This window comes from Diabrotica virgifera, chromosome 3 (genome assembly GCF_917563875.1).
Source record: "Diabrotica virgifera virgifera chromosome 3, PGI_DIABVI_V3a".
Taxonomy (NCBI): domain Eukaryota; kingdom Metazoa; phylum Arthropoda; class Insecta; order Coleoptera; family Chrysomelidae; genus Diabrotica; species Diabrotica virgifera.
The window spans coordinates 177,994,792-178,007,723 of NC_065445.1; the positions used below are offsets into that span (position 1 = coordinate 177,994,792).

At 32.4% G+C, this 12,932-nt stretch overlaps 1 protein-coding gene across 1 annotated transcript in view; it reads right to left on the reverse strand.

Annotated features, from left to right (window-relative positions):
* Positions 1-9,869, reverse strand: part of LOC126882231 (SAP domain-containing ribonucleoprotein) — a 46,236-nt gene extending 36,367 nt beyond the window's left edge. Inside the window, exons 1-2 of the mRNA XM_050647052.1 lie at positions 9,680-9,869; positions 9,410-9,559 (exon numbers count right to left, since the gene is read on the reverse strand). Coding sequence (XP_050503009.1) covers positions 9,410-9,559; positions 9,680-9,730 — 201 coding nt within the window. The 5' untranslated portion in view covers positions 9,731-9,869. The remainder of the gene's footprint in view (positions 1-9,409; positions 9,560-9,679) is intronic.
* Positions 9,870-12,932: the final 3,063 nt, after the last annotated feature.

Here is a 12,932-nt window from a genome sequence, read left to right on the forward strand (position 1 = left end):
ATGTATATACAGTTGGAAAAATGAAAGAATACCCATGAACGATCACATCAATCACTTATTTTGTATTTGCTGTCTTTTTCTATAACGAACGTTTGTCATTTATAGAAAACGACAGCAAATACAAAATAAGTGATTGATGTGATCGTTCATGGGTATTCTTTCATTTTTCCGACTGTACATGATATGTACCTATCATAAAAAGATAACAGAAAAAATAAATCTTTCATTATGAGTCTCCTTTTCTGTATATAGAGTTTCTGTCGAGTGATTTATAGTGACTCTATTTTGATAAAACCTCAAAAATTCAATTTGAGTAATCATAGCACGGATAATCTACACACGGATCAGGGTTCTACTGTAGTTGTATAGGTTAATTTACAAGAATGTTAGTTTGTTTTTATAGATTTTACTTGATTCATAATATTGTGAAATTTCTTATAAGATTATATTTATGTATGCATACTTAATTTAGGTCTGAATTTTAAAGAATTGTTAAGTAATGATGTTATTTTATAGACAGCATTATATACTAGAGTTGTACTTTTAAAATCAAAATATACTGGGTCCCAGGCGGGGTTTAGAGGGGGTTTTACCTTCGCCATTGCACCAATAAGAGCCTCCCCTCCTTTGATTTCCCAGATTTTTAATAAAGAATAAAAAAATTTAAACATTAGGTATTTAGTGTTTTATTTAGTTTGTATTTCTAGTAAACATTTTTTATTATCGTATATTTATGGTGAAAACAAAATTTAGTGTAAGGTTATAGAAATTAAAGTCATTTTGAATTTATGCAAGGCAGGTCCATAAGAACAATTTTTATTTTAAGACAGCTAATGGAAAAACTTGAGAAAGAGAAAATGAAAGACTTGCACATAGTATTTATTAATCGTGAGAAACATATGCCATATACTACAGGAACATTGGAACAGGGGAAGTTTTAATTGTGGAACAGTTTAAAAATTTGGAACGTCAGATTACGAAAACGTCCCATGTATTTTGTTCAAAAAAACATCCAATTAATTTGTTAACCTTTCGTTAAACTCGCGTGCAAAAATCAGACTGGTGTTTATCACCAACTGGGCATTTTAATGAGTGGAACCCGAAGAACATGTCAAATGACAGGAATCATGTTAGTAATAGCAATCTGATTTTTGCATGAGTGTTTAATGAAAGGGTAACAAATCAATTGGATGTTTTGTCAGACAAAATACATGGGACATTTTCGTAATCTGGCGTTCCAAATTTTTAAACTGTTCCACAATTAAAACTTCCAGTGTTCCCGTACATCAAAGTTTGTCCGACTAGATACCGTTAAGCTATTAACAAATTTTTAGCTTGCTATTAATCAAGTTTTTTTCATACGCGGGATCCAGGGCTAAATGGATGAAATGAGAAGGGGTAAGTGTAGTACTGTGTGATAGAAAGGTACCAATAAAACTCAAAAATAAGTTCTATAGGACTGCATTAAGACTAGTTATGATGCATGGTACTGAATTTTTGGCAGTAAAACATTGGGATGAACAGAAATTGTATATTGGTGAGATGCGAATGCTTTGTTATTTGTTGGCAGAGTGGAGTAACTGGAAAAGATAAAGTTGGGAATGAGTATATAAAAGGAAATTGGGTGCCGATTCCATTGGAAACAAAATAAGAAACAGGTTAAGGTGGTTACGTTATGAGCAACATAGAGATGAGGACCATCCCATACAAATAGCAGAGAGATGCTTAGTCCCTGGAAGAAATAGAAGAGGAAGACTGAAAAAGATGTGGTGGGCGACAGTTGATCAGCATATGGGTGTAAAAGGTATTCACTTTGATATGATACAAAAAAAGTTTGGAGGAAAATAAATAGAAAGCCGACAAGAGGTAAGGCAAATAGAGTAATAATAATATTCTAGAAATAAAAGTAATAAGAGGAAGAACCCTCTAACTAAACAAAACCTACCTAAATAATAAAAAATTTACAAAAACATTACACTTAAAGTTACACATTCGCATATAAGTAGGATATTTTTACCTACATATCACCAAAAGACAAATTTACAAAAATATTGGACTTAAAGCGTTGATTGAGGTATTGACCTCAATCAACGCTTAAAGTTACACATTCACATATAAGTAGGATATTTTTACCTACATATCACCAAAGGACAAAGGAAATTTTTTTTATTGTACATACTTAATAATTTAATACATAATTATATTTACTGCAAATTTATGATTTACTGTCAATTTGTCAACCCAAACAAAACAATTAAAAACACTAGAATAATATTTTCTCTCTTTAAAATGTGTTACAAACAAAGATAACAGATTAGAAATACAATATTTAGGTTATATTCGGAGCAGAGAGACCGGAACATACCGAAGCGGCTATGTCAAAATCAGATGACGATGACTGCCAATCACAGCAAACATCCGTGTTGAGTTTAGTGTAGTCTCTTCTAGAAACGTCTATATTCCTTGAGAATACGATCGAATAATACGATAATGCACATAGTCCCAATGCAGGCCCCATTATATTATACACAACCAATAAAGTATGCAAAGGTTTCCGTTGAATAAAATATATTTATTTGGTGACTATAACTTACCAGATGCTAGGTGGTTTAATGACGATTATGGAGTTCGAGTAGAGTGTCCTGGTACATCGAATGCAGTAGGACTTGCTCAACAATTTGGTTTTTTGCAACTGTATCAATTAAATGAAATACCCAATAGTAGGAATATATATTTGGATCTGTTGTTTACAAATGACAAAAATGTACAACTTAGTAAATCTAAGAATTTTATTTTTGCTGATAGTTTGCACCATTTTAGTTATGAATGTACTTTAAACCCATTTTCTAACAATCAAGACTCTAGTACCTTATATCTACATGATTTTTACTATGATTTTAAGAATGCAAACTATTTTGGTCTTAATAATTTTTTAGCAGGTGTACAGTGGGAACAATGTTTCTCAAATAATATTAATGATTCAGTTAACAATTTTTATGAAATCTTGGCTATGGGAATTGCTCTTTTTGTACCTTTGAAAAAATATATATCTAGCAGTTTTCCTAAATGGTTTTCACCAGAATTGCGATATATAACATCTCAAAAGAGAAAAATGCATAAAACTTACAGTAAATCACAATTACATTCAGATTACCTAAGATTTTGTCAACTACGTACATAATGCAAACGAGTCAGAGAAGTATGCTGGTCTCAGTATATATCTCATGTAAATAATGAGTTCAAAACTAATCCTAGGTACTTTTGGAAGTATGTGCGCGACCTAAAGTCTAATCACTCACTACCACACTCGATGCAGTATAATGAAGAGTTGGCAGAAAATGGCCAAGACATTGTGAACCTTTTTAAGGAATACTTTCAGACAGTCTACACTCCTGGAGACCAAAATAGTTCTGTGGATAATTTAGTTTTACCTGTAAATTGTTCACAAAATATTGACTTTGCAGACATTTCTATACAAGAAATTTATAATAAAATTTTGCGTTTACCTAGTAAAACTACATTAGGTCCTGATGGAATACCCAATATTCTACTTAAAAGGTGTATCTGTACTCTTACAAAACCATTGCATGTTTTATATAATTTGTCCCTGACAACATCTGTTTTTCCTGATTACTGGAAAAATAGTTATGCCTATTTACAAGAACGGAAATAAAAGCAATGTTAAGAACTATAGAAGTGTTTGCATACAGTCATCTATTTCCAAACTTTTTGACAGCTTGGTTTGTGGTCAGTTAAGTTGGTTATGTCGAAATTTAATAAATAAGAATCAGCATGGGTTTTTTTTCGGGTCGATCTACTATTACCAATGTAGTTTTATATCAGAATAGATTAATAAATGCTATGGAAGACTTTAAACAAATTGATACAGTGTATACAGACTTTTCTAAAGCTTTTGATCGAGTTGACCATAGCATTTTCCTTAAGAGGCTCATCGATATTGGTTTTGGCATAACCGCAGTCACCTGGGTCAAGAATTTTCTGTCTGGCCACCAGCAGAAGGTTAAGGTTGGATCCTTTCTGTCAAACTCTACTGCAGTTACATCGGGCGTTCCTCAGGGCGGGCACTGCTCACCGATTTTCTTTGATCTGTTTGTGAATTCTATTTTCGACTGCTTTGAAAACAGTGATGGTTTAGCTTTTGCTGACGATTTTAAAATATCAAAGATAATTTCTAGTCCTTTAGACCAACACCTTCTGCAGGAAGACCTGGATAGATTGACACATTGGTGTACAGTAAACAAACTCAACCTAAATGTCTCAAAATGCTGTTACATTAGTTTTTTCAAAGGTAATAAGAAGATCAATACTTCATATAAAATAAATAATGAAGATCTGAAATATGCTTCAAAAGTTAAAGATTTAGGAGTGATTTTTGACGAAAGTTTGAGTTTTGTTGAACACATTAATTACGTAACAGTTCAGTCTTCAAAAATGTTAGGATTTATTTTGAGACACTGTAGTAATTTTTCAGTTGACACTGTAAGAGGAGTTTATTGTTCTTTGGTGTGATCTAAACTTGAATATGGCTCTATAGCAGGGGTGGGCAAATACTTTAAAGCGCGGGCCAAAATGGAATTTTCAAAATGTCTCCCGGGCCGGAGACCTATACCATACCCAGTATGTACGCTGCGCACACGCTAATGTTTTTGGTGGATGTTTTTCTCTGCCCAAGAAATTTTTTTGACAACAATACTGTAATAATCATTTTAAAGAATTTGGACAAAGACATATGACTGTTAATAATAGATAATACTGAAAATAAATTGTCATAGTTGGGTGTGGGTGTACATGCGAACCATTTGTTCCCAGTAAAATTACGAAATTTTTAACGTGGTCCATTATATTAAGCCATAGCAAGGATCCAGATAAAAAATGAAATTTAGAAATTCAAGAGCAGCCTTAATGAAGATAAGGAAATTTCTGAGTAACCAAAGATTCAATCTGCAAATCTGATATCGAATGGTAAAACGTTATGTCAAGTCAACCATCATTGACGACATTCAAAGGAGACAACTGATCTGGTATGGTCATGCAGAAAGAATGGACGACGACAAGCTGCCAAAAAAAATTTTAAAATTGACGCCAAGGGAAAGAAGAGAGGAGGGTCGATGGCCGAAACAATCCTAGCTCTGTGGCATTCAAAAGGTAATGTCAAAAAGAAACCTTCACCCTGGCGAACGCAACGACGGACGAACGAAGCTGGAAACTGGGAACCGGAAGCCAGAGAACCCTATAAAAAACCGGGATAATAATAAAAAGGGTATGTCCACTCTATTCTCGTTTATTGGATTGTTACTGCTGACTTAAGAGTAAACAGTAGCGATCAACAGGTAGCAATAAAATATAACTTCGGGAGATAGTATCATAAACTTTGGCAACATTGGTAATCTTTGACATTATGTAAGATTAATATTATTGACAATTTAACTCATAGGCGCGCTAAATGGAAGTAACCGAAAACAATTTTGTTATTAGTAAATAAATATTTATAAAAATAAACCCAAATGGGTGAAAATTTTATGTTAACATAGGTATTTGTACGAAAAAATAATAATAAATAATAATTTCATTGTGAAGCGAAACGAGAGCAGTCTTATTTTATTTAGTTCATAGAGCGCCAAAGGCACTCTAGAACACCCTTTAACCCTTCTTAGGGTCCCATCAGAGGTGCGTATTTCATTCTCTTTGAACTACTAAAATTCGGGCTACCGTTATCGGTTCACAACGAAATGATGGCATGAATGCCGTGGCGGTATCTGCTAAAGACGAACGAAAGTTTTACTTCTAGTATTAACAATATCAAAAATAAAATAAAACTTAGAACTAGTCTTCTGGTTAAACCAATCGTGGCTTGTGGCTTCTAAAATTTGCAAGCCAACGAATTGCCGGAGCTAAGAAGGCCGAGGGAAATCTACCAGGTTAAGTCGTACTTCATGGAATGATTATTTATTATTTTGATTAGTTCTACTCGTAATCTGAGTATTCGGAACTAAGCTTTGTTGGAATTTTACCGTGCTGGACAGGCGGGAAGTGAGATGCAGCCTGATAGATCTTCCTCGGCATTGTTAGCTCCTGCACTTTTTATAAAAATACACTTTCTTCAATTTTTTTATCCGATGCCTAGATTTTGTGTCATTTTGGAACTACTAATGAAATAAAAATTTTTAGTAGTTCCAAAATTACACAAAATCTAGGCATCTGATAAAAAAGTTTATTTGAAGAAATTGTATTTTTTTGTTCTTCTTAATGGCGGTACAGGCTAGTTTTTTTAATATTGTATTTAATTACAGAGTAATTTCCACATATTAATATATTTTTCAAATTGGGCCCTGTACCGCCATTCTTTATTGTATTACGAATACGTGTGCCAAATATCTCGAAAAAATATTCAAAATTACAGCCGCAATCTTGGAACGCGTTTTTGCTACCTGTTGATCGCTACTGTATCACCTTTAGCAAAAATAAATTTTTTCGGGTTCAAAAATTGCAATTTTTCGATTTTAAGTTCAACCGCGTTTATCTCGAACACTATGCATCCTACGAAAAAACTTGTCAGAACAGTTTTTGCTTAGAATGACCCAAAAAATACAAAAAAAATGTTTTGTTTTGCGAGAAATAGCTGTTATGTAATTCCTCAAGTTCTTTGTTTATAACAATCTTATCGACATCCGGATCAACTGTTACCCAACAAATTCGTGTTCTACGGGTCAAGATACATAAAAAAATCTTGGGTAAGACCATCTGGATAAAGGAGGCCGTTGTACCCCCTTGGCGACAGGACTATGAATATCTACCTAAAAAAAATTGGCATTTGTACTGTAGTCAGGATTTCTGTACCTAAACATAGATTTATTACGAATTTCATTTTCATGGGAAACAACTTTTCACACTTTTTTTATGTATGACAACAGTAGATTACTTCTCATAGGTACTTACATTGTTAAAATTTGTGGTGGCTCCAATTTCGATGTTCTTATAATTTTGGCACGGCTTTTAATGGACTTTTTCTTGGAATTATTCGCTTTATTTGTCGTTTGATTAACTTTTCCCATTTCGTTAAACTATTGATAATATGTTAAAAATAAAATATCCTCCTAAATCTTTATACTCGCATTAGAATTCGAAATGTTTTTACGTAAAATATACTTACCTACCTACATAGAACTGAACTAAAACACAATTAACAACAATCTATTATTTCAAACAGGCCAACAACTTATACAACAACAACAAAAATATAATAAATAACTATCAATAAACACTATTTTCCTATGAAACAACTATAACGAATTCTTAAATTAACACACTACTGCACTGGACTGATATCAATAAAGATGACAGAACAAATTAGAGAAAATCTGACGCAGGTTTGTCAAAATGACACTGATAATTTCTCTATGTTGCCTAATTAGTTATTTAGTTATAATATGTTCGATTTCTTGTTAGAAATAAAAAATTTTAGTAGTTCCAAGATTACACAAAATCTAGGCATGCGATAAAAAAGTTTATTTGAAGAAGGTTTATTATTTTTTTCTTCTTAATGGCGGTACAGGCTCGTTTTTTCAATATTTTATTTAGTTATAGAGTAATTTCCACGTACTAACATATTTCTAAAATTGGGCTCTGTACCGCCATTCTTTATTATATTACGAATATGTGTGCCAAATATCTCGACAAAATATTCAAAATTAGAGCCGCAATATTGGAACGCGTTTGCTGCTACCTGTTGCTCGCTACTGTAGCCTCTTAATGAGAAAGCTGGAAGCTTTTGAGATGTGTCTTTTTAGGAAAATTTGGAAATTTAGGAAAACGAAATGGTGAGAAATCATTAAAAGGAGAAAGACAGCAAGGAGAAAGGATACATACTTAGAAATGATAAGTACGTTGTTGTAAGTTGTTGCATCAGCTGATTATGAAGGGTAAAATCGAAAGAAAAGGGTCCTGGTAGACGACAAACACCCTGGCCGAAAAATATTTGTGCCTGGACCGGGTTCAACATAGATGCTTTTAAGAAAAGCAGAAGATAGAGATTCATTTCATTGAACACTACGAATACTAATACTGTTTATTTCAACAAAATCGCATAAAAGAGATGAAGAGCGTAGGCGCAAAATTTCGGACCAATGCTTTTTAAATGCATTCCTTTTTTCAAATCCTGAGAAAACTAAAAAATCTTTTTGAAAAATTTAAACGCAGAATGAAAGATTACATTATTACCGAGGGCTGAAAATCCCTTAGAATAATCAAACAGTTTCTTTTGAATGAAATATTTGAAATTAAAAAACACAAAAAATTTCCTCTTTTTTTCACCCCTGTGACTTATTAAAATATACATAGATGTTTTCAGGGACTTTCGGCCCTCAGCAATAATGTAATATTTCATTCAGAGTTTAAATTTTTCAAAAATACTTATAAGTTTTCTCAGGATTCGAAAAAAATGAATGCTTTTAAAAAGCATTGCACCTATGCTCTTAAAAAATTGCTTGCCGGATTTCTCAACGGGCCGGGTAAAGTAAGCAAAAGGGCCGCATCCGGCCCGCAGGCCGGCTTTTGCCCACCCCTGCTCTATAGTATGGTCTCCATACCATGCAGTTCATAATATGACTGTTGAAAAAATTCAACACAAATTTTTGAGGTTCTGTGCATTTAAAGTAGGTGAAACTATTGTAGATCACGATTATTCATTAATAGAAAACAGCTTAAAACTTAATACACTAGAAAATAGACGTAATCAAGTAGGATTAGTATTTTTGTATAATTTAATAAATGGAAATTTAGATTGCTGTGATCTATTACAGTGTATTAATGTTGATATACAAACTAGAAATCAAAGAGGTGATTTTATAACATTTTATATTCCTTTCCATCGCACAAGTTATGGCCAAAATTCACCTATAGATCGTTACTGTAAACTTATAAATGACAAACACATTGAAATTTTTGATATATCTCTGAATATGTTTAAAAATAATTTAAATAGAGTATTTATTTAATTTTTTTGTTAGTTCTAAGGTTACAAGTACCTACATACTCTTATTCTAATATTTGTTATCTAATTATAATGTTGTTAAAGTATTATTAGTACATATTTAGCTCATAAACTTATTATTGTTAATTGTATAACTTTTAATGGGGTAATCCCGTCAATAAATAAAAAAAAGTAGCAATTATTGTTATTATTTATATAAACCTTGCACATGGTCACTATTGTTTAGGTACAAGACATACATAAATATATATTTATTGATATGTAATAAAGAAATTTGAACTTGTTTGAATTAAAACTCTCTTTTTAATTGATAGACTGGTAGGGTTACCCCAGATATAAAAAATTAAGTTCCCAAATATACTGGCGCCAATTATTAGAATACATAAAAAATTAGCTTACATTTAATAAATCTTCCTCTAGGTCATCTACACATTCGCTATTAATTGTTTCATTTGATTTAACAGCATTTTGCAATCTCTCTATAAGCTCATTTTTATTGCCGGTAGTGCTCAGTCCTCGCTGTTTTAGTTCCTTTTTTAAATCGGGGACCTAGAAACGAAAACATAACCTTTACAAACTTCCATAAACAATATTTCCTTAAGTTAATCGTCTGATATAGTAACTTAGGAACCCATAACAAAGCATCATTCTGTATCAACATATTTATACCTTTAACTTCGATAAATCTGAAGAATTTTCCAACAAATTTGTATCTGCCATCTTTGAGTACACTGTTTTTTTTTTCTGTTTTCTAGTTTTCTTCCTCGCCTCTTCCTCTTGTTTTTCCAATAAATTTATTTTGTCCTATATTTGGTCAACCCATACAACACGAAATTTAACCATAGAATTGACAACCTAGACTGACAGACTGACAGTGAAAATTTCTACTTTCATGGTATGTCTAAAAGCAGGTGACAACCAGAATCACAGCCACCTATTCGCGGTGATAGTGCAGTTGCATGAAAATGGCCGATGTAATTGGGATAACGTATTTTTCGTTATTGATGTAATTAATTAATATAAATAAATTGTTAATTAAATGAACACATCCGACAAGCTTTCAAACGACGTTCATAGGGCTTTTCATCGATTGTCATTTGTTTCGAGCTTCTGTCATATGTCACATAATTTTAATATATCTACGTCGTACGTCTTTGGTTTGTATCATGGTATATACAATTAGACAAGGAAAAAAGAGAGGACGGGTAACACTCATTGGGTGCATTCAGCAGACGCAATCGCTAACTAATCGATTAGTAATCGATTTGTGATTTACATGCTGAATGTCACAATTTATGTGGCATTCAGCAGAAAATCACTAATCGATTAGTTAGCGATTGTGTCTGCTGAATGCACCCATTTAAAACACACGTTCCAAAAGTGAAGCCAGTTTTTGGTTTGTTTGTCACCAGAAACATGGCGGTCACGTCAAAAATAACAATGGGTTGCCAGTGGTGGGTGTTCGTTGAAGGTTAAAATTTCATAAAAAATAAAGTAAATCATCATCTAAAATTCGTAATAAAAACATATGTATGTATTGAAACATATATACGTAATATGAGCAACTTAAAACATTTACCGTACACAAATTCTTCATTTTAAATACATTTCATGTTTTTATTTTAAATACTCAATGCATAACAATACCCCAAAGATACGTCGATGATCAAAATCTCTGGTGTCAGTTTGGCTTCACTTTTGGTCATAGGATTACTCGTCCTCTCTCTTTCCTTGTCTAAGGTATATACCAATAACGTATGACGTAGATATAGTAATATGTGACACATGACAGAAGCTCGAAACAAAACGTAGCAAATGACTGTGAATGAAAAGTCCTAATAGGGCTTTTCATCGATTGTCATTTGTTTCGAGCTTCTGTCATGTGTCACATAATATTAATATATCTACGTCATGCGTCTTTGGTTTGTATCATTGGATATACCAATAACGTATGACGTAGATATATTAATATTTAGTGACACATGACAGAAGCTCGAAACAAATGACTGTGAATGAAAAGCTCTATAGGGCTTTTCATTCACAATCATTTGTTTCAAGCTTCTGTCATGTGTCACATAATATTAATATATCTACGACATACTTTATTGGTATCTACAATAATACAAACCGAAGACGTATGACGTAGATATATTAATATTATGTGACACATGACAGAAGCTCGTAACAAATGACAATCGATGAAAAGCCCTATGAATCATATGTGATTTGCTTATATGCTAATTATGTCATGTGTGAATGATCATATAATATGTATGTGACCGTTAAAATTGTTTTTAGAAAAACGCTGAAAAGACTATTTTTAGTGATAATAAAAATCGATATTTACTGCAGTTACATGATATTTAATATTAAAATAGTATTGGATGTGGTAGAATGTAGACTTTGTATAATTACCAATTGAACAGAGATAAATTTTCCGATTCAATCATTTCTACTGTTCACAGTTCTGTGTTTGCTTTTTGAGCAGGTATTTCATTTTCTTGACAACGAAAATATTCGGTGTGGAAAGAATTAATAATTGCGTGGAATTCGGAAAAGTGTAAACATGATTTAAGAAGACATGTAAAAAGTTCGCTGTAGGTAACCCAAATTACACGGCGCAAAGTAGTGGGTCAGGATCTAGAATCGAGTGTTGATCTGACAAGGATCTACAGTTCGAGCGAGTCTCGTAAATAGGGCTTTTCATCGATTGTCATTTGTTTCGAGCTTCTGTCATGTGTCACATAATATTAATATATCTACGTCATACGTTTTTGGTTTTTATTATTGTATATACCAATAACGTATGTCGTAGATATATTAATATTATGTGACACATGACAGAAGCTCGAAACAAATGACTGTGAATGAAAAGCCCTATAGGACTTTTCATCGATTGTCATTTGTTTCGAGCTTCTGTCATATGTTGTATAATCTTTGTATGATATTAATATACACGCATTATACGAGATATGACAGAAGCTCGAAACAAATGACTGTGAATGAAAGGCCCTATTCCACGATTTCGCGCAATCGTACTTGAGACACTGTGTCAGCTGAGGTGTTTGAACAACATAGATAACAAAACAACATGCTTTGTTACGTATTTAAAAAAAGTCTCCATCATGCATGCTCCATGAGAAAAGAAAATATAAAACTAATTATTTCATCCTTATCGTGTCTCAGATGGCGTAGCTACTTTTGCTATAACTACTCAACGCTTTGCTACTCTACCTACCTACATACAATTTGTATTATTTTATCAAAAAACAAGCATTTACAAACTCTGCAAATTGTATTATTTTGCTTTGCATTTTGATATGGAAAAACCGCGGTATTTATCTTGAACTTTTTTTGAACAAGGTGCAATACTTAGGTAATATTATTATTAATAAAACAAAGTATATTAAAATACAATGTTAAAAACTTTAATAATATTTAAAAACTTTAATATATTTATTATATCGTTGATTGAGGTATTGGGTATCTCCCAATACCTCAATCAACAATTATATTATTATAGTATACATTTTATGAATTAGTAGAAACGATTAGATATATTTAAATTTGGTAAATTATAACTCCACTCGACAGAGCACGACCACACAACTCAAAACATATTAAAATACAATGTTAAAAATTTTAACAATATTTAAAAACTTTAATATAATATATTATAGTATACATAGAAACGATTAATCGAATCAGTAGAAACGATTATATTTAAATTTGGTAAATTAAACTCCACACGACCACGCAACTTGAAACACAAGTACGCAAATACGGTTGCGTGAAGCGTGGCTCGAAATCGTGGAATTTACGAGACTCGCTCGAACTGTAGATCCTTGTGTTGATCTGTGCCTGTGCCATATCTGTGCTGTGGTCTTGTGTCTTCTTTAACTGTCATCAGTCATCGGTGTCC